Source organism: Sinohyriopsis cumingii, chromosome 3 (assembly GCF_028554795.1).
Source record: "Sinohyriopsis cumingii isolate HCF-2022 chromosome 3, ASM2855479v2, whole genome shotgun sequence".
Taxonomy (NCBI): Eukaryota; Metazoa; Mollusca; class Bivalvia; order Unionida; family Unionidae; genus Sinohyriopsis; species Sinohyriopsis cumingii.
Genome location: NC_142963.1, coordinates 112,901,378 through 112,923,539, shown reverse-complemented (window position 1 = coordinate 112,923,539; position 22,162 = coordinate 112,901,378). Strand labels below are relative to the sequence as shown.

The window sequence follows — 22,162 nt, the reverse complement described above, 5'->3', positions numbered from 1 at the left end:
ATTAGCGGCACCAAGCGGATCTCTGGAACATAAATTTTCCTGTGGGTTCATAAGGACTAGCATTTAACATGTATACTTCGGCAAATCAGTCTAAACGACCGATAGATTACGCTAATAGTAAGTGATATTCTTCATTATATTGGAATTCGGTTCGACTGTCAAATGATTAAGGCAGATTGCTGTCAAATTTTTAATGCGATGTTCTCGTTCTCCATCGTCCGCGCTTTTGACTTTTTTGCCTACCACAGTTTGAGAAATGGTGGTCACAGCGTCGTAGTCAACATATTTCATATTTCAGATGATTTGACGTAATATTGTAACTCTACAAATGAAGATCGTGCATGCGTATACAGTGGCAGAAAATACAAAAATGGGTACTTATTATATCAGGACGCGTCACACGAGAAAAACACAATATTTGATTCCTACATCCCCTCCCGAAACGGTCGTGTTTATTAAAAACTCGATTTCCATTAAAGCTGATCAAAACCTTAGAGAAACCTTAGTGATACTGCGATATATGGCGATAACATTGAACAGGTTGTGGTATAGTCCTACATGTAAGACCTGACGCTGATATGTATTGGGCGTCAGGGTCTTAACGGCCTAACTAACAAGGCTGTGTAGTGTTTTGATGTCGATTAACATCATAACGAAGGTCAAATTTTCAGAAATATCTCACACAACTGGCAACTAAAATAACGGCGCTTTCCTACAAATTAAGGTAATAAAGTTTTAGTCAGACTTTACTTACTCTGATGTCTTTTCTCTAATAAATTCAAATTCTCACAAATGGACCTGTTTTCAAGTTTTGTTGGCCAACATTTCAGTTGACTGTAAAGTGATGAAAGCCGGGAATGCCGAAATCGGGTTAAGTGGAAATATTATTCTTTAACAAAATAAATAAAGAACATAATATGCCAATTGGAACTGTAAAGCAACGTTTCGTTTCGTTCAAGAAATATATCTGCCACATGAACCTACTTAAACATACTTCTGCATAACTTGACTACCGTCGCATTGCAACAAATTCAAATGTATGTCAACGGAACATGAAAAAGCATCCATTTCCTAGTGTTATATTTTCATTCCGCCAGGATAATGACAGCACAGTAAGTATATTAATTACACATAAATTAGTGGAAGAGTGCTGATATATGCTGCCAGACGTGTGAAATATTCCTGAAACTTTGACTACTCGTTCCAATGTCATTCTTGCTTCAGCCACCTGCTTTGTGGGAAGATGTGTTGATCAGTTAGCTGTGCTGATATTTACAGTGACAGAATTCTGACTGAAAGACCCTTTGATGTACATACATGTTGCCATTATAAGAGTACATCAAAAAGAACATGATGCAATAGCTGGGCATCAAGTTCAAAGGCTCTTACTGGTGACTGGTTGGGAAAAATATACTGATATTTACAGTGATTGAATTCAGAGTCAGAAAGACCCAGAGATGTACATGTGGTTATCTATAAAAGTACATCAAATAAACAACTTTAGCTTTCATTATTGTGTTCATTTCCAAATGTATCAGAATAAGTAGTGCATGTGACCACAGAATCAAAACATGTTGAGACTAGACAAAATGCCATTCCCAAATTTGGGTAAGTATTTTGGGGTTAAGCCGTAAACATACGAAGATTGTAACGAGATTCAGAAGAGTGCTAAAGCTGCTAGAATTGATAGTTCGGATGGGACAATAGCTGAATGTAAGAAAGTGTGTGATGCCTAGCTTAGTGTTTGGAGTAAGTCCTTACTTGGATTGACAAATTCAGTATCACTGATGGACCAAAAAGAGGTGTTTAAGAGGTACATTGGCTGACCATACTTTTTTTAAAATGCCCCTCGCCTTAGCCCGGTTAGTTCTAGTGTTGTAGTGAAATGTATTCATTAAGACGTCCATTGCTAGGCCTAGTTTTGATATCAATTACGTTGACAAACTCTTGCTCATTCACAGGCATATGTTTTGATAGCTGATTGACCATTAACCCTTTTCTGAGTAAGGTAGTAACTATCAATTTCCTGCATTATATCCTTTGATGATAAAACATACAAACGTGTTTTAAGATCAGAATCGGTGATCAGGATATATATTAACTGCATTTTGTACACTATTTTGTCATAAAATTAGTTCGAAACTAAGTGAACCAGTAGGCCTAACAAGAAATAATGGCAGACTTCGCTAAGTCTGGGATGTACCAGTTTATTAGATTGTTTTCGTAAATCATCAGGCAAATATTTTTAGAAAAATATACAAATCATTGAAAGCAAAGCCTAGGTATTATTTTATTAAAGATTTAACTTATTAAATTATGTATGTAAGAAATGTATGGGACAGTGCTATGTTGTGGAATTCACGAGATGTGCTTTAAGGTCTAAGCTGTTTTCTGACTTGACACGTATTTGCAAAAATAACGGGGGAAAAACAGCAAATCAGATACTGTTTAACCATTGCCTAAAATTACTACAAGGACGTAGACAAATAAATAAACCATAAATTTGCAATCCTCTCAATGGACTGCTGTAATGAAGCTATATTAAAGTGAGTGATTACATTACGAAAACCTCTCCATCTAAAAATAGATGCTGTGTTGATTCTGTAGGAATGAAAAGGACTGCACCTTTTGATGGTGGGACTCTTATTTTTACCAAAATGGGAGTCCTGGACTCTTAGTTTTAAAATCCACAACGAGACCTCTGCATCTGGAAAAAGTGCAATTAATTACAGTAAGAAGAAAGATATCTTGCATGAGAGAACAGATGTAGTCCTGTCCGAATATGTGCACTGCATGTTGCCAATACAAGCAACAGCTTGAAAGGAAAGAGGCTCTCATTGAGAAGGAAAAGAAACGATTGGACATTGAGCCAAAAAAGTCAGTGTTGACAAAAAGGAAGGCTAAAGAAATCTTTGCCAAAGACTGGCATATCAACAGTTTGCATCCATTGGAGAAAAAGACAAGTGAATGTATGGGATTATTTGTATATAGTAGATGTACTTGGGTGTTTATTTTACAGATTTGTTATGAAAAGAGAGAAGTATATAATACATTTGCTGCAAAATTTGAGAAATTATTGTGACTTAATTATGATGTGAACAATGACATGCACATGAAATAACTTCAGCATCAGTAGTATTGGAGAACAAATTCATGCGACTATAAATATTGTGAAATTATAGAAGTAAAGTTGAACATTTTTGGTAAGTTTATCAGTTTTTCAAATGATTATTTTGGTTTATTTCATGATCATAAGTTGCACCAGGTTAAGTTTTTTACGAGTGTAAAATGGGTTTTTGATTCAGGGCATTTGGCCCCCCAGATCGGGAGCTGCTGTCCCTCAAAACCTCATTGGGGGAAGACCCCCAAACTGCCCATCAAATTTTTTCAGTTTTTTCTGTGGAAGACCAAAATCATGTCTGAGTATGTTTTGATGTCAACTGACATTGTAATGTACAATTTTTCAGGAATATCTCGCTTGGCAGCCCATATGGCCAGTTTTCTACAAATTAAAGTTAAAATGTATTAGTCAGAACGACTTACTCTGATGTCTTTTACCTAAGAAATTCAAATTCTCACACAAGCAGATGGACCTGTTTTTAAGTTTCGTTAGCCTACATTTCATTTGGCTGGAAATGCTGAAATTGATTTAAGTTGAAGTATTATACTTTAAAGAAATGAATAAAAAATATATTATGCCTATTGGAACTGTAAGCAATACTTTGTTTAGTTAAAGAAACATATCCCCCCACATCCACTTGAACATACTTCAGCATACCTCAACTACCGTCACATTTCAACAGATCAAATATATGTCAATGGAACCTGAAAATGCATCCATTTGCTAGTGACAGATTTTGTTTCCACCAGGAAAAAAACATCACATTAAGTATATCGATTACACATCAATTTGTGGAAGTGTCAGTATGAGCTGCCAAGTGTGTCGGATACTCCTAAAACTTTGACTACTTGTTCCGATGTCAGCCAACATTGGGACACATTATATGAGGCTGTTATTTGGGCAGTAAGACGTAGCACTGAAACATAACATGTGATAAATCTTAAGTCAAAAGTCGCATAGGTATCAGAACTGGGGGTCAGATTGAGTTAAAAAAAAAAAAACAAAAAAAAAACAGCCAGGTGTCAGAACTGGGGGTCAAATTAACTACATGTATTTGGGGATCTATGATGAACAAACAAGAGCTATATGTCATTGGTGGAAAATAAAAACACTGGTTCTTCTCATCTGGACAATTGGCCACTTCAGGAATGCACAATATACTTCTGGAAGGGGACTGCAACTTTTGCAGGTGGGACTCCAATTTTTACCAAAATAGGAGTCCTGGATTCCTAGTTTTAAAATCCTGGCGAGACCTCTAATAATAATAACAACTAAGTATTGTTCAAAAACCCTTTAAAAAAGGTCAACACTAATAGTCATGTGCACAATTGCCAGTTTTGCCTTCACCGTCATTGATCACTATTGACAGGTTTGACTCCTTGAAAATGTTAGCAATACCTGTTGGTGGCAGCACTTTAAGAAATAACTGCCAATTAAACAAATTTTGTTAAGTGAAATTTGTGTGACATTTTCATTGATTGAAATTTTATTGAATATTGTTATTTACGTTGTGTATTAAGAATGTTATTTGGAAAGAAAATTTAACAAATACATGACTTATTAAAAGTTGAGAATATCACAGTGTTGATTAAGATGTCCTTGTACAATCCACCATTTTTGTTGATAAAGTGAGCAACGTATAATAATTTCACGTAATTTTTTTTTTATATAGATTTTCTTGATGTTTAGCAAAGGTGGGGGGGGGTGTCTTTTGTATCTTCTAGTATACAGAAAAAACCAGGGATCCATGCCTGACCCTGCTTTATAAGCAGGTTCATGAGTTATGGAGGAGTTGGTGTATTTAACTCAATCTGCCTCAGAAGTTTTTGTCATTTTGGCCTGAAATGCGGGTAGGAAAGACATTTGGGGGGCTATTTCTAAATACATCATAATACATTGGCTTTCAACAGATATTCCATGAGACTAATGCCTAGTTATGTTAGAAACATCATTTTCCATTAGTTATTTTGCTTGCACATGAGCAGAAGGGTAAAAGTTAGATTTTTTATGTTGTTGTGCTTAATGGACCCATCATTTTCATATGGAGACCGCTCATTATTTCAAATGCCCACTTTATCCTAGTTTTTACAAAGGTACACCTGTTGTTGTGCAGTTAAGACCGGTCTGCTTAGATCTGAGGCCAAAAGGTCTCAAATCCGGACACAAAATCACATTCCGGCCACCGGGTGGGAAAAAACTGGGTCCAAAAAAATGAGGTTTTTCCCTCAGTATTTTGTAGTGCAACTAGAACTTCCAGATTATTGGTATTATTTTAGAGCTATATCTGTCTGCTTTTTTGTAATACCACCCACGTTGGTGTATCTTAAATGGCCTTGATGCTGCAGAGCTCGGAAATAGGGTACAGCCTCAACATGCCTACAGGCGGGATTTGGGCTGAATGAGTTAAGGAGCCAAATTTGAATTAGATGTGTGTATAAGTGTTATGTGATATTTGTAAACAAAATGGAAATTAATACCTGCCATAATTTGACTGATTCACAGCTATTACAGATGTAAGCTCAAGAATTTCTATATATCAGACTATTCATTGAAGGAATAGACTTTTTCACACAGCTTTGCTGCAGAGGTTCAGTTGCGAAAAGTGATGATTCTGCAAGATACATTGTACATAATTGGATTAAACCGATAAGATTATCCATAAAAGTCCTTGAGATATGAATTGTCAATATAATTTTCAGATTTCTTTACCAGGAAGAGAGTATTAACTTATTACACTTGTTACAATTAAGTTGTTACACCCACACCTTTTCAGCTTATGTTGGGCTTGAATCACAAAGACGATAGGTTCTTTTGTTTATTTTTGGCTACTTTAAATTTTATTGAAACTCTTGATAATATATTTAAAAAATGTTTGTTCTGTATAATTTCATTAGATTCACAGTGGGGTAATGATTCACAGGCGGATAGAAGGAAGAAGAGGAAGTCACGATGGGGTAATACTGATCAACTGGACAAAACAATCATTCCTGGGATGCCTACTGTCTTGCCAGCAAACCTCAACAAGGAGCAGGAAAGACAGTACTTGTGTAAGCCATCCCTTCAGGGAAACTACATTATAATTTGTAGATATTATAAAAATTAATGTTTAAAATATGTATGTGTTATAAGAATGAATATTTAAAAAAGATCTATGATTATATTACAATTTATTCATAAATGTTTTATTTGTTTGTTAGTTATTCTAATGCTTACCTGAATTTCAGTGCTACAGTTGATGTGGGATATATGAATTAATCAAACCTTTACACACAGGCATTATTATGAATTCATGTTTTTTATTTTTTTGTCGTTACATATGTGTGAATAATGCAATCTTTCATATACTGTATTAACCTTTGAGCTTTGTTTTACATGAATATGACTCTAGCCTATTCTCCAGCATCATAAAAGTACAGAATTTCACACGATACAAACTATTTATAAATGTAGTAAATCAAATGATGCATGTTTTTGAGGGTAAGTAAATTATTGAAAGTGTACTAAATATCTGAACATGTTGTTAATTGCAAATTTTGTAATAACCTTTCAGAAATGTAAGGGTAAGTAATGGGTAAAATGATATCCAGATTTGTTTTCGTGCAAATTATAACTGAACAGATATACTTTGCAGATAGTTTCAGACCAGATTTGCAGTTTTATTATGCTACAACAGGTAATTAGCTTTGCCACAATAAAAATGACTTTAGAAAGGCATAAAATGAAACTCGAGATCAGAATTTGAGATGATCACATTTGGATTGCCTCTGAATGGCCAATTTATGCTTCCTTATTGATATGTTAAAATAATTTACGTGTAAAATATTTCCATTTTAAACTTGCAGCTTTAGTTATATTATATATTTATTTTTTAATCTTAAAACAAGTTATCTATTTTCAGATATTAATTTTTGTCTTACCTTATTTTAGCAGATGGCAAGGCGTTGGTGTCGCTTTGTTGTCAGATTGTAACATTCTGTATTAAACATCATTTATAAGGTTTACCATGTACTAATGGTATCTGTTTCATATAATAGCACAAAGAATATATCATGTATGGTGTTTTTCATGTTGTGAAAGCAGCTTCTAATCATATCTCATTTATGGGTTTGCCTTACAGTTTCTCAAAATTTACTGTCATGGTACACATGGTTTTTTAAATTGAAATTTCGAACAAATGGGTTTCTTAAGACTAGCATATCAGACTTTTACTGGTGTGATGAAAATAGTATGAAGAAAGACTTCATGACACATCATGAGTTGTCATATATCCTCACATAAAAATCGGATCCAGCTACAAAATGCATAGACCCAGATCTGCTATAGCATAATGTGCCATAAGATCTCAGTTTATGCAGTTTGTTGTCGGCAATCAATAGAACAAACAAAACAAATCTTGATATACAAGTGTATTATGTGATGGCAAGTTAGTGTCTTTGTTAATTGCACTTGGACCTGACTTACAGTTAAGTAATAAATTTGTAGTGCATCTTGGGGGCTAAAATTCTTTGATACTGTTTGTCAGCTAAATGTGCATAGAGTAATTTAACTTTGATGCATGTTGACTACTCACAAAGTCAGGATAACAAGGGGCAACATTGACCAAATAGCATAATTTAACTTGAGGTAGGTTGATGTAACTCTCAAGATCAAAATAACTTGGGGTAACATTGCTCATAGAGAGACTGATATTTAGTTGTTTATTGTCAGTAACATTTATGACTTCAAATTAATTCTAAAAATTACATTTTAATTTATAGCCTTCTGGTCAAAGGCCAAAAGAGGTAATGCAATAGGTCTGTGTCAATCATAAGTCCATTAAAAGTTGTTTGTTATCACTGCTCCTAAACTACTTCAAGGAAAAGTTGTGAAACTTACCACAGTTGTTTTATCACTGGGTCCAGTTGGTCTGAAATGAACATTGTGCCCCTATATTCATTTAATGTGGCAACCTGGGTGGCCATCTTGAAATCTTGACTACTGGTCCTCAGCATGAGATTTTCACGGCAAGACTTTTGATAACATGAAGATGGTCTGACATGCAAATGGGTGTCAATTTGACCTACTCCTCCTGATCAGGCAGTTTTATTGGCATTGCATTTTCAAGGAAAGACTTCTTCTAATTTGTATATGGTCCTACATCAAGATTGATCACCATGGTTGAGAATCTTCATACTGCTAGTTCTTCTGAATGGAAAGTCATATTGGTATTGAGTTTTCACCAAAAGATCCTTTATGATAATGTGGTTGGTCTTGAATGAAACTGGTGCAGATTTGACTGCCAAAATTTATGACTGCTATCTCTAATGTGTCCTATTGACATCTTATTTTCACAAAATATCTTCCTGTATTATGTAGTTGTTTTTTATTATATTAAAATGATATTGATATGGTGTCCAAAATGGCTGTCTTTGTGTTCACCTTGAAATTCTTCATATGGCTTCAACATTTTAATGGATTGTTGTATTTTCATAGCCTTTTGAGTAAAACTGTAACAGTATTTACCAAGTCTGGCTTGACCAGTTTGGGTATGTTAGAAAGCTTCCCATCAGCCAGTGGTTTTTCCAGGTTCTTCCTGGACTAAATAGCCTGTCATGCGTGAAAAATGGCCTTGAACCCCATAAAACTGGTCCTAACTTGGATGAACATCGTGCTGATTTTACCCTCCAGCATGGCAACCATTGCATCCATCTAAACAACCTTGTTGTCACTACTACTCTTGAACCCTATATTTTAAGGATTTTTTATTTTATTTTATTAACATTTTACAGAATGTTAATGTTTTTATCTTTTATCTTTTTGTACATTAAGTTTACATTTATTTACAAGAGTTGATCTTCGTATGGTTACTCTCTGCAGTTCTTCATTTGTACATTTTTGGACTTTACTTTTAATTAACACCTTATGGTCATTATTGTGTTAACATACCATTAAAATTTAATACATTCTTCTCTTAAATAGCAGTTTTCACAAAAAATATCGCTTGCAGTATATAATGGATACAGGATGAAAATGGTGTAGAAAAAATGTTTTCTACTTTGGGCCCAAATTGAAGGTCAATGTGAGCATCTGTTTTGCACTTCATTGAGGTTATGAGCAGCAAATTAATTTTTTATTTTTATTTCAGCCATGTTGATAGCACCCTGATATTGATTTTAAGATTGAAGGTCTTGGCTCAGGTCTTTAGTTTTGCTGGTTTGTGAGCATGATAAAGTAATGACCAGAAGATCTGTTGCCCGATTTTGATATCACTATTCCTCCTGAACTACTAGAAGGATTGCCATGAAATTTTACACACACATTCATCCTATGGTCTAGTTTGTCATAAATGATTTTGGCGCTGCTGGGACATGGCAGTATGGCAGATAGACTGGCTATGTTGAAAATCTTGTTAGCTTCTACTCTTGAATGAATGGTCAGATATCTAGATGGGGTTTTCACAAAAAGACTTATTATATGTCTCCTTGATTTTAAATTAAATGTATGGTTTCGATCACGTCCAGTACCACTGTTACGGTAGCCACCTTGAAAATCTTATTATTGCTTCTCCTCCTGAGTGGATTGATGGTTGAGCTTGGTAACACTTCAAGTTCGTACTTCTCAGTGTGCCGTGATAAGTGCCACAGTATACCACAGTTATATGAGGGACCTACAGTTAGTTGTTCATGAGGAAGGGGCCTGACACTATTTTGGTTTAATTTCCATCTGTTAATAGGTGGAAAAAATATCTTGCTCCCATTTATAGCAGAATAACACCACATCATATCCATGATATTATTTTTTTAAATAGTATCATGAAAAAAAAGAAAATATTTCAGCTCTAAAGAAAATTATCGCCCCCCACCCAATTAAATGTCCAGTACCTTGTAGTAGATGAATTGCCTATTTATTTTTTTGTTAATTGTATAAATTGCAGTCTAAAGATGTAACTAAAGTGGGATGATGACGCTTTCACTATTGATAGACATTGTGCTGACATTAGTAAGCTGGTTGTTAAAAGTAGAATGTAGGAAGTATTGATGTTGAAGTCTACCGTTTTCTAGCTACACAGTTGAAATAATAGGCAGGGAATCTTTGAATGGGCTGTGAGAGAGGGCTAGTAAATATAAATTATTCAACAAACAACAAAATATTTAGTGGACTTAAATTATATAAAGTTCAAAAAAGAAAACAGTTGCTTCTGAAAATCATAGGATAAGTCAGTCTTGCAAAGAAATACATATCCTTAACACATCTACACACTAGAAATTAACTAAAACAGGACATATGGAGGTTGTTGTTGCTTATTTTATAAAAAAAAAAATTTTCTGAAAGCTGGAATTGACTTGAATATATTTCACAACATTCCATTTGACGTGATTAAAGGATATCAGTCTAATTATATTTGTACACTTCACTATTAATTTGTGTGAAATACAGTAGAAACATGCTGTTAATGTCATTTTAGTTGTAACAAGATTTAGGGCCTTAATAATGTAAACTTATGTTGTAAAAGTACAATGAAAAAGTTCTATGGTTTGTACCACCAGAAAAAAATACTGTGGTAAACCAGTATTCTCTTAATACCATATACTTCTACTGAATGGTCACATCAGCTTGGGGTTTTCTGTAACAGACTTCTTTTGATGTCTAGTTGGTCCTACGTGAAAACGGTGCCCATCTGACATCTAGTATGACGGCCACACACTGACCATTTTGAAAATCTTGTTATTGCTACTCATTCTAAATAAATGGTCATATTAACATGATGTTTTCACAGAAAGAATGCTTAAGAAACCTAGTTGGTCCTAAATTAAAATGATATCAGTCAGCCATCCAGTATTGCTGCCACAAAGACTGCCTTACAAATCTTCTTGTGACTATTCCCCCAGAATGGATAGTCATGGGATTTTCACCAAAATGATGCCTACTTTGTCACAAATAAAAATGGTGCCAAGCTGACATCCAGTATTTGCATGACATGAGCTAATTTGAAAATCTTGTTATTGCTGAACTATATCGGAGATAGTTCAACACTCCACAGATAAAAGAAAGAAATGTTCTTCTCTTGAATGCCTGGAAAATTCTATTCACCCAATAGAGCATCAGGCCAGTTTGTGGATATGCCTGAAAAATACCTTGAATTGTGGATATATCTTGTCACTATCTGAGAGGAGTTGAGTAAGCTTGCATTGATGATACCAGGTTGAGTCAAAGCCATTACAAAGATTTTTGTACTGCACATGTAAATATGTTAATTTGGAGAGCGTCAAATTTGGTATGTTGGAAGTTATCAAGAATATTTAGATGATTTCTATATTCAGCAATTAAAAAGTATAAAAGAAAGGAAAAAACTTTTGTTGCAAATTTCTACAGATTCTTTGTGGCCAGTAGAGCATCAGTCACTTGAAGGGCTATTTGTAAGACTCTTAATGTTTATATTATTCATACAGTTCAGTCTATGGCAGATCTGCCAGCTCTTACGATTTTGCCGCAAGTCTTACGAAAATTACCCTTAAAATATGGACTTACAGCAAACTAGCAAAAACTACAGAAAAATGGTAGTTGCCGAGAAATCCGGATAATCGGTTCATCCGGGTTTGATGTTAGGATTAATGAAATAAGTCAGAGAACCAGACAAACTTTACAGCAGCACCCAAAAGGTTTTAAACTGCACCTATTTGTTCATGCAAGAAGAATAAAAAGTAGTATTCAGATTCTTGTGAATAAAAGCTGGAAAGGACAGTTACGTTTATTGGACATCATGTGCCAATTTGAGTATGTCTTGTGGTGGGAGATATGATTGTTGTCGTGAAGTGAAATGGAAAAAGAATTTCCAAGAATTATGTCCAGTTGAGAGATAGCAACAAGCCATTGAGTTGCATAGGGTTTAGAACTAAAGTTTGTGCAACTGTACTAGTGGTATATAAAGTCTGTGCGTACATTACAAACTTTTCAGTTGAATATAATGTTTATCAATGATTCGTTGAACTTTAATTACATTTTCCAGCAGTAGCAGTTCTTGATATTTTGTTACACCTTACTGAAAACTGGTCAATCATATGGAAAAAATCAATTGCCTTACTGAGACGGACTTGTCAGGGTTGGCAGGTCTGCTAAGGTGCTGGTGGCCTAGTGCTTAGAGCATCTGCCTTGAATGTGGGAGGTTGCAGGTTTGATCCCTGGCCAAGTCATACCAAAGACTTATAAAAATGGTACTAACAGTTGCCTTGCCAGGCGCTTAGCATTAAGGGGTTAGTGTTAGGACTAGTCGGCCTGGTGTCAGGTTAATGTGCCTGGGTGAGACATCATGCTACATGTCTGTGGCATTATGCCTCTGTGCTAGACATCACTTAAAACTTGCCACACTGCAGACACGGTAGCGATATGACTGAAAAATTATTAAAGCTACATTAAAATTCCAAATCACACACACATACAGATCATTCTCTTTTTTTTATCCATTCCAGAGGATGGGCTCAAAATAATTTTAACTATGAATGTCTGAAATTGGTGAATATGGTTTAAACTTTAGCTCTACTGCTTAAATACAGGAAGTGTTAGCAGGTTGACTTCTTGAAGGATTGCTATGAACTTTACGCACATATTCATCCTAAGGTCCAGATATCCATTACGGCCACCATGGAAGCCATCTCGAAAATTTTATTGTTGTTGCTCCTGAAAATGGATAGGTCATATTAACACAGGGTTTTTGCTAGAAAGCTTCTTATAACGTCTAGTTGGTCATAAACGAACACTGCCAATCCGATGTCCAATGTGGCAGTCAGATCATTCAATCTTTTTTATAAGTACATGAGCAGGGAGTCTTCGACATAAGAGTTTTTGCCAGAAGACTACTAATGAGATCTTTTTGGATCCTAAATTGAAATGGTGCTGCTTGAACATCCAAAATGAAAATTCAAAATCTTGTTGGAGCAACTCCTGAATGGGTGTCCATATGAAAATAGCATTTTCACTTAAAGACTTGTAATATCTAGTTGGGCCTAAATGAGCTGATCTGACGCCCAACATGGCCACCACAACAGCTGTTCTGAAAATCTTGTTTTCATAACTACTAAATGAAATGTCATATTGACATAGGGTTTTCACCAGAAAACTTGTCAGCGTATCTAGGTGGTCCTGAATGAAAAGTGTTATCGACATGGGATTTTCACCAGATGACATATTGTGGTATCTAGTCGGTCCTAAATGAAAATTAAGCAGATATTCAATATGGACACTATTTTGACCGTCTTGAATATTTTGTTATAACTTGTCCAGAATTGCTGATTGTATCAACACATGCTTTTTACCAAAAGACTTTTAGTATCTAGTTGGTCCATAACGAAAATGGTGCCCATCTTGTATCAGATAAGGATGCCATGAAAGACGTTTAAAATCCTGTCCCTACTTATCCTGAATGCATTGTCATATTTGCATAGGATATATTTTTTTACCATAAGTCTTCGAATGGTATCTGGTTTGTCCTAAATGAAAATAGTACTGATCTTACTTTCAGTGTGACTGCCACAGCTGCTAATTTGAAAATCTTATAACTTGGTATTATCAGAGACGGTTTTAACATGGCATATTGAAAAGATGAACTGGTATTGTACTGTAATACCGTAGTGTCCATCCCTTTGCTGGACTCTTGTATTTAAAGAAACAATGTTTCTAGATCATAAACCACTACAGTTTCTTATAGTCATTGTAGATCCTTCAAAAGCATTATATATGCACGTCCCAGCAGTATATATGGTTATGAAGCTGTTCATTTTGTAATTAGATATAGCATTTTAAAAAATATCGGGACAAACATAAAGATGCTTTATCTAACTTAATCAGATATATTCAGCAAGGATGAATTTTACAAAACTGAATCCTGTCAAAATAGTTTAATGACATGCAGCAAATGAAACAGCTGCAAGCAGAGCTAGGTACAACATGTACATTTTTAATGGTTTGCATTATCAGCTGTTAGCCTAATGTGCAATGCCTGGGAAAGATTGAGTTTTAGATCATTTCAATTAAATGGCATCATTTGGGTTATTGTATGCTTTGTCCTCATGTATAAATTTTGGTGTACGTTGAAGCCTTATGCCCTACCCATGCTCAATGTCTGTTGGGATTTTCTTGTGTATCAGTGAGTGAAAACTAATAATATTTAAATTGATGGAGAATTCAGACATTAAAAGTCATTATCGACGAAGCTGATAAAAAGAAAGCTAAACATCAGTGTGTAAATATACTTGTGGCTTTTATGACAGTTTACATGGGGGAAATATCCTATGTGATTAGCCTTATTTCTTTATTGATACATAAAAATGGTTCTTCTAGTCTAACTGATTTTTCCTATTTTATTGTTTGTCTAACCACTTGCTTTACAGTGCATCTACAAATAGAAGAGATAAGCCGGCGACTGAGAACTGGTGACCTTGGAATTCCACCTAATCCAGAGGACAGGTTTGACTTGACAGATTGAGTAGTTGGCATCCAGTAATCCTATAAGTGCACTATTGTTTGACAGCAAGGAGGATTGCAGTGCTTTGAGACAAGGGCACACAGAACAAATTTAAAAACTTAATGATAAAAAGAGAGAGAGAAAGAAAGGCACTTACTGTTGTTCTCCCAAACAATGCAGTCTAATACTAAGTGATACAGATGACAAAAATCCTTTGTAACTGTGTGAACGATCATCTCACCAAGTTTTTATGACTTGGGTTATATTCCAAACAACAGTCTTCTAGGTCCCTATGAGGTTCTTGGGTCATCTAAACTGTTGTATGCATAAACGGTATTTTTCCATCTATTTAGCGGGAGCCATGGTATCTTGGTTGCTAGAGTGTAGGACTTGTAACCCAAGGATTGCAGGCTTGCCAGGGTTGACTGGCTTGGCATGTCTTTGGGGAAATGCCCATATTCTTGGCATGATAAAGCCAGTAACATGTTCAGAGTGCCATTGAAACCAAGAAAAACCACACAAAAAAAACCATCTGATTAGATGATGTGCCCAACAAAAATATTATTCATAAGGTTTAGCAGATGACAGGAGATAGAACAAGAGACATTGTAAATACAGCAACACTTTATTGTCAGGATGGAAAGGTTAAAAAATTGAAAAGGAAGAATAATTATTTTTCTGTTATTCATTCTACATCCACTTTAAAATGGGAAATAAACAATGGTACAAAACTTTTAAGGCTTTCAAAGCAATATTTCTAAGTTTTAATTTGAGAATGTAAATTATTAATAAATCCATCTTTATTAAAAACAAAAAAGAGACTCCTAGCCGTCTATACTCAAAGTCACTTCTACTAGTAGATTGTTTTCTGTTCTGTTCTTAAGGTCTTACATTGACTTTACAGTGTTTGATTGTGTGGCATGGCCTCTTTTAATTCATGTAATGTCAAGTGGAATTTGAACATATTTTTATTTGCAAATTTGAGTAAAATCACAGATTGCTAAGCAGTGCAACATTGTCTATTGTCCGTTACTATAGACAGAGTGACCCTGAACATTCAGGCATTGTGCCTGTATGTCACAAAATTGTTCTACAAAATTCAGTCTCACTGCATTTACAAGTAATTCTAAAATGACCTGCAGACAATAATTTTTAATACCCATCCATTCCAATTGCCTTGGCACTAAATAACCTACCTATGTTGCTGTGACATAATCAAAAGCATAAATGAGATCAAAATTTCACAGTCATACAAAACAAGAGAATATAAGAATTTCTAGTTAATTACCATTGGGAATACGCACATGCACACATATACAAATTTAAGTTAATTTGTTAATATTCAGAATACAGTTTAGATTATTATGCTTTATTTTCCTAGTGTTAGACGTCGCTGTTTTAATAGTTTCTTGGTAATAGTCAAACATTTATAGCAACTGGTTCTACACTTAGATATGATTTCAGTTCATAATATTATCTGGGTATTCTTATTCTTGAATGTGGAAAATCAAATTGACATGTTGAATTGGTCATTGGCCTTTCCTGCCAGGCTTTCTCATTTATTCGTGTTAAATTCAACCCTCAATATTATAAAATAGAGAAAAATAATAACAACATAACATTTAAAAAATTTAAAAATCCAATAAAAAAACAGGCAGTTTGGTTTTTATAAATTAGTCTTCATTTAGATTGTAACATTTTTATGAAACCCCCCAATTTGATGCAGATATCTGCCAAATTTACACTCTAGGAGCCATTTGTCATCCGTCTCGTTTTCTCTGAAACGATTACTGTAGTCTCTCCTAATTAGTACAAATTGTACCACCTAAGCATATTTGTTTCTTGCATGTGCTTGTAACGTCCACATAACTTGAGCAATGAACAAACCTAAGTAAAGGCTTTTTTTTCTTCTTCAACAAAAGAAAAAGTATAAAGAATCATATGTGCCCTTGTCTCATTTTCCAGGTATCATATCCCAATGCTGATCCATTAATGATTTTATTTGATCTAATGGCATTTTTCTCTTTCATAATCAATACCCTTACTTAATACAAGGTAGGTTCTTGAAAGCATTGGATGGGGATTCATCACAGGCTAGCTACAAACACAAACAAGTAAGTTTGTAATACTCATCTTAGTTTCAGCGCATAGCTAGCCTGTCAGGACCACCAACAGTCTGTAAGATAACTTGTCCACTTCCAAAATTTTGCAGTTTATGCATAGGAATTAATTCCTTCATTTCAGAAATTATTTATATTTTCATGTTTGGATATAATTCTTGATGCTAGTAAAAATGATTCTTCTTCTTCAGTGAAACATTCTTTTCAAATGTATTTGTTTTATAAGAATGCCAGTACATGACTTATTGTGTTCTTTCATCTCAATTCTGTGCATATTATGTAACTCACATCTATTTTTTGTTTAAAATTTGTATTTCAGGACAGAATTGTGAATTGCTTTATACATAAATGTCTATTTGAAATGCATGAAAACAATAAGTCTTTTTTGTGTTTTTATTTAGAAAACTAAAATAGTTTGTTAGTTATTTGGTCCTGGAAATTTTTTGTGTTAGTGGTGTTGCTTTTTTACTCATTTTGTGTACTATGGTCCCAGTTGCACTTATTCAGACATTCTCTAACTTCAGCTCAGAATAATGCAGTTTGAATGACTAGAATCTCTAGTATAAACAATTATTTAATATGTCAGATTTTGAACCTGATATAAAGATAATCATTACCTTGGGTAAGAAGAATAACTGATTGTAAAACGTATTCACATATAAAGTTTCTCTGTACCTACAAGAGAGACACATAAAAATGGGGGTGGATGTTACAAATTATAATCACATAGCAAATAACACTCTTTCCAAAATGTACCAGAGCTTTGAAAGAAAGTCTTTGTTAATGAACAAGTGTAGTGGATGAAAAATTGTAATGGAAACCAATGTGATAAAATATGGTGCAGCAAATCAGAAATTGACCGAATGCTTTTGAGATCTATAAATACCCTTTTCAAGGCAAACAATACAAACATAATTACATACAGAAAAGTCAAAAAGAGAATATACAATATTCGAATGCATCTTATTTGAGAGATTGTGTAATATTTACATTTAAGAGACTGTATTCAAGTGTTAATTTTATGACAAAATTCATGTCGTGTGTTTTGAATAAGAATATTTCAGATATTATAAGAGATATTTTTTTGTTAAAAGCCAAGTAATTATATTCTAAATGTAGCTTGAGAGAAAATGTCTTTAGGAATCCATGTGTAATCTTTTATTGGGAAATCCAGGTTGAATTTAATGATATTCAGACAATGTTGAAAACCTGTTTGTTATGTCAGCTGATTTGCAACGACTGGTTTCATGAAAGTGTATTTCAGGTTCATTTATATGGCCTATAAGACATGATTGGTAATTCATACTGGTGTCAGGTATATGAGAAGGAAGTTTTACCCTGTAACTTAAATTCTGTTGAAAACCGACAGCTCCAGTGGCCTAAGTGGTTCGAGCATCCTCTTAGGATGCAGGAGGTTGTGGGTCCAAATCATGGCTCAATCATACAAGAAACTTATAAAAATAGTACATGAAATAGTACATGCAACTGCCTCAATTGGCACTAAGCATTAAAACATTAGTATTAGGACTGGTTGGCCTGGTGTCGGGATAATGTGACTGGGTGGGACATTATGCTACATATTTGCGGCATGATGCACCAGTGCTAGACATCACATTAAATTGCCACACTGCAGACATGGTAGCGATATGGCTGATTTTTTTTAAAGCTGTGTTAAAAATCCAAATCATCCACACATTGTTGAAAACCAAAATTAAACACATGACCTGAACAGAAAAGAACATTTGGTTTGGAAGTTCTCCATTGAATACATTGAAAATTTCACTGGCCGGTCATTATCCACTTTCACACAGTTTTCGTATCAGATAAAATTGTTCCTCTACCAGAAAAACTTGCATCATCCAGTAGCAGGGCTTCATAACTATTATTATTATTGATATATCCTAAAATTTAATGAAAAGAATATTAAAAGTTTTTATGGTATTTCTTCGGAAAGCTAAGCTGGAGTACAGCAATAAATAGGTTTGCAACAGTTAGAAAGTGAATTACTTGCCAGCTGCAGTATTTTACTTGGATGCTGTTATTCTATGGGTATGAGGCTACACAAAACCCTGTCAGAATAACTAAGGATTTTGTCTGCATATCAGTCATTTTGTTCCAAAGTTTCTTTTAATATACTTTTTTCTCCTACATATGTTTGCAAATGACGAGATCTTCCAACCTCTGCCATTATTTTTTTTGCATACTTATTACATAATGCCAATTTTTGGGCATGCTAAATCTTGTAATCTACAAGTTCTGATTCATCTCATTTTTATAGACCAGCACAACTTTTATTTTTATACTATTTTTATATTGGAACAAATTTAAGGAGTCAAATAGCTGTCACCTAAGGGGGGGAGAACTTTGTGAATCACCCATTTAAGATTCAACTTCTGTTGGGCAACAGTCTTATTTTATCCCTGCAACTAATAATTTAAAGTCAACTTCTAGAGCTCTGTTGATATTCTTCCAGTTTGAAAAATTCTTTTGAGATATTTAACTGAACAGCTTGAAACTTCATAAACAAAATGACTGGTATGTACCTCCAAACACATGCAGTATTAATGTTTTTAATATCCTTATTCTTTCACAGATCTCCATCTCCTGAGCCAATCTATAACAATGAAGGGAAGCGTCTGAACACACGGGAGTACCGTACCCGAAAGAAGCTAGAGGAAGAGAGACACCATCTGGTCCAGGAAGCTTTGGCTCTTAATCCAGAATTCAAACCCCCAGCAGATTATAAGTAACTACAATAGAACCCTGTTTATATGTACTTTTCAGATAAAACAGCATTCAGATAAATGGGGATGGTGGGTTTGGGTTCTACTTTTCTAATTCATATTTGCAAACTAAGGGAATAATAATAAATAGTTGTGATTTGAACAAACTGATAACTCAGATGGAAGAAGTTTGGAGAAATTAGCTTTATAAAATTGGAAATTATTTTCAAATTGTTAGAATGTGACAGAAATCATTCAGAATTAAATGTTTGAATTCCTTCTGCAGTTGTTGCATACCATCTGTTAGAGATTGGTTATAACATTAGTTAGCTTGCTATCAGTAGTAGATCAGGATAGTGGATTATCAGTTGGAAATCTAGAAGATAATTTTTGGATAAAACTTTTGATTTCCATGCCTCACCACCTGAAGATGGTCCCAAATTATACAACAGATAAAGCACATGAACATGAAACTTACTTTAATAATGCTTTTTTGTATCATAAAACGATCTTTTTGAATCATTAAAATGTAGCCTTTAGTCTGTCAAATACTTCTCGTGGACTGTTGATTGATATAATTCAGAATTTGGAGTTTTTAGTCTTGCAGAAAAGTCTCATAACTGTTCAAAATCAGTAATACAGAGCTCTCGGAAACACTTAATCACGCATATTAGGATGCAATTTTTTTATTTGGGATGCAAAAAGTCCTCCATATGCATGCAGTGGCTAGGCATCAAATTCAAAGGTTTGCCAGTCCTGCTGAGTGGGAAAATGTGTTGATCAACTGATCATTTTAGCTGTTCTGATATTTACAATGATGGATGTACATTTATCATTATAAGAGTACATCAGAAGAACATAACGCAGTAGCTGGGCAGGAAGTTCAAATACTTCAACTAGTTGCTGAGTGGTGAGAAAATGTGCTGACATTTAAAATGAACGAGATTGAGAGGCAGAAAGACCCAGCGATGTACATGTCATTATAAGAGTACATCAAATGAACAACTTGAGCTTTCATTATTGTGTTCGTTTCCTAGTGTAGCAGAATAAGTAGTGCATGTGACCTCAATTAAGACACGTTGAGATTTAGGCAAGATGCCATTTGCAAATTTGGTTTAGTATTTTGGGGTTAAATGGCAAATTGATGAAGATTGTAAGGAGATTCAGAAGAGTGTTAAAGTTGGTTGAACTGATGATTCGTTTGGAGCAGTAGCCATATTTAAGAAAGTGTGATGCCTGGCTTAGTGTTTGGAATAAGGTCTTTCACTGAATTGACAAAATTCAGTCAGTCTCGGTCTGGTGGACAAACGAGAGCTCTATGTTAGTGGTGTAAAGAATATGGAAAACTAAACTCGGTGACAACCACTGGTTCTTTTTATCTGAGCCACTTCAGATATGCCCAATATGCTTATTGGAGAGGACTGCAACTTTTGCAAGTGGGACTCAATATTTTTTACCAGAAAAGGAGACTGGAATCTTAGTTTTAAAGTCCTATTGAGACCTCTGTAATATCTGTGGATAGGTAATTTTCTTTTGTTATGTAGTCAATATCTAGTGTGATTTGGGTGTGATCTCTTAATGTTGTGGAGCTGATATTTTGCACAAGTAATCCTGTCCTAACACAGATTAAAAATTTAGATAACGTCCACAGTCATGTTAAGCTTGACTATTGTATGTCATTCATAAAACATTGCTTAGTAATTTTGTTTTCCTTCAGAAATGTCACTAAGAATTTATGAATTCATGGTACTTGTATCATATTATCATGCTAATTCCACTCATTAACTAGCTCTGTTACCTGCTAAAAGAAAGGCCTGTGTAAGATGACTGTTTAACAGAGAGTGGGCATATAACTGTGTACTGTTCATGGTACTCTTGTTTAATAATGTTTATTTGTTAAGTTTACTGCTTTATACAGAGTTGCTATGCTATCTGCAATGGAATTAATCCATTTTTTTAAAAAAAAAATCCTGATAATTCTTACCTCCATGTCAACATAATTTGCAGGCCCCCAACAGTGAGGGTAAGTGACAAGGTGATGATACCCCAGGAAGAGCATCCAGATATCAACTTTGTTGGCCTTCTGATTGGACCAAGAGGAAACACTCTGAAGAATTTGGAAAAAGAGGTGAGTGGCAGTCATCCTTGATTTCTTACCTGTCTGGAAACCGCTATATTAAATAGGATTGTATTGAGACTATTTAGTGGCATTTGGAAGTTATTACAGAATAATGTTTATAATGGTGGGTAAATCACTTCTGCAGACATCTCTGTAACATGAAAATTTGATGATAATGATGTTTTTACTGGATTAAAGTTTTCATGTGTGCACTTAAAGCTTTTGAGTTTTTGAGGAACTTTTTTTATTGAATTAATGATGTTAATAGTGTTCATTCCAGGGCAGTAAGTTGTATCATAACCCCTACAGCTTCTTATCAACTCAGAGATAGCTGTTGTAGATTGTAATCCACATTTCACCTTGATAGATGGCCTAATATAGCTTGGCAAAGCTATAATTTACTAACCAGTAATTCCCTGTGTTTAGTTTAATTGCTATTTACACTATATGCACTGCCCATTTACTTGTGTATACAATGTGCGAGTTGTACCAGCCATCTGCCTTCTTGGTATGTACAATTGCATGACATACCTTGGAAGAAGCAAGTGGCCTTGTTGGAGTGACTTTGTGTTAAGTCAAAAGTCACTGGTTTTCTGGATCCGAGTCCTCAAGCATGGTTTTACAACCATGAAAAGTCCTCAA

At 34.6% G+C, this 22,162-nt stretch overlaps 1 protein-coding gene across 1 annotated transcript in view; it reads left to right on the top strand.

The window, feature by feature from the left end:
* The window catches only part of LOC149803601 (splicing factor 1-like), a 55,025-nt gene continuing 32,863 nt past the window's right edge, over nucleotides 1-22,162 (top strand). Inside the window, exons 1-5 of the mRNA XM_089953348.1 lie at nucleotides 1-117; nucleotides 6,016-6,168; nucleotides 14,485-14,560; nucleotides 19,272-19,424; nucleotides 21,409-21,529. Of these exons, the coding sequence (XP_089809474.1) occupies nucleotides 69-117; nucleotides 6,016-6,168; nucleotides 14,485-14,560; nucleotides 19,272-19,424; nucleotides 21,409-21,529 (552 nt within the window). The 5' untranslated portion in view covers nucleotides 1-68. The remainder of the gene's footprint in view (nucleotides 118-6,015; nucleotides 6,169-14,484; nucleotides 14,561-19,271; nucleotides 19,425-21,408; nucleotides 21,530-22,162) is intronic.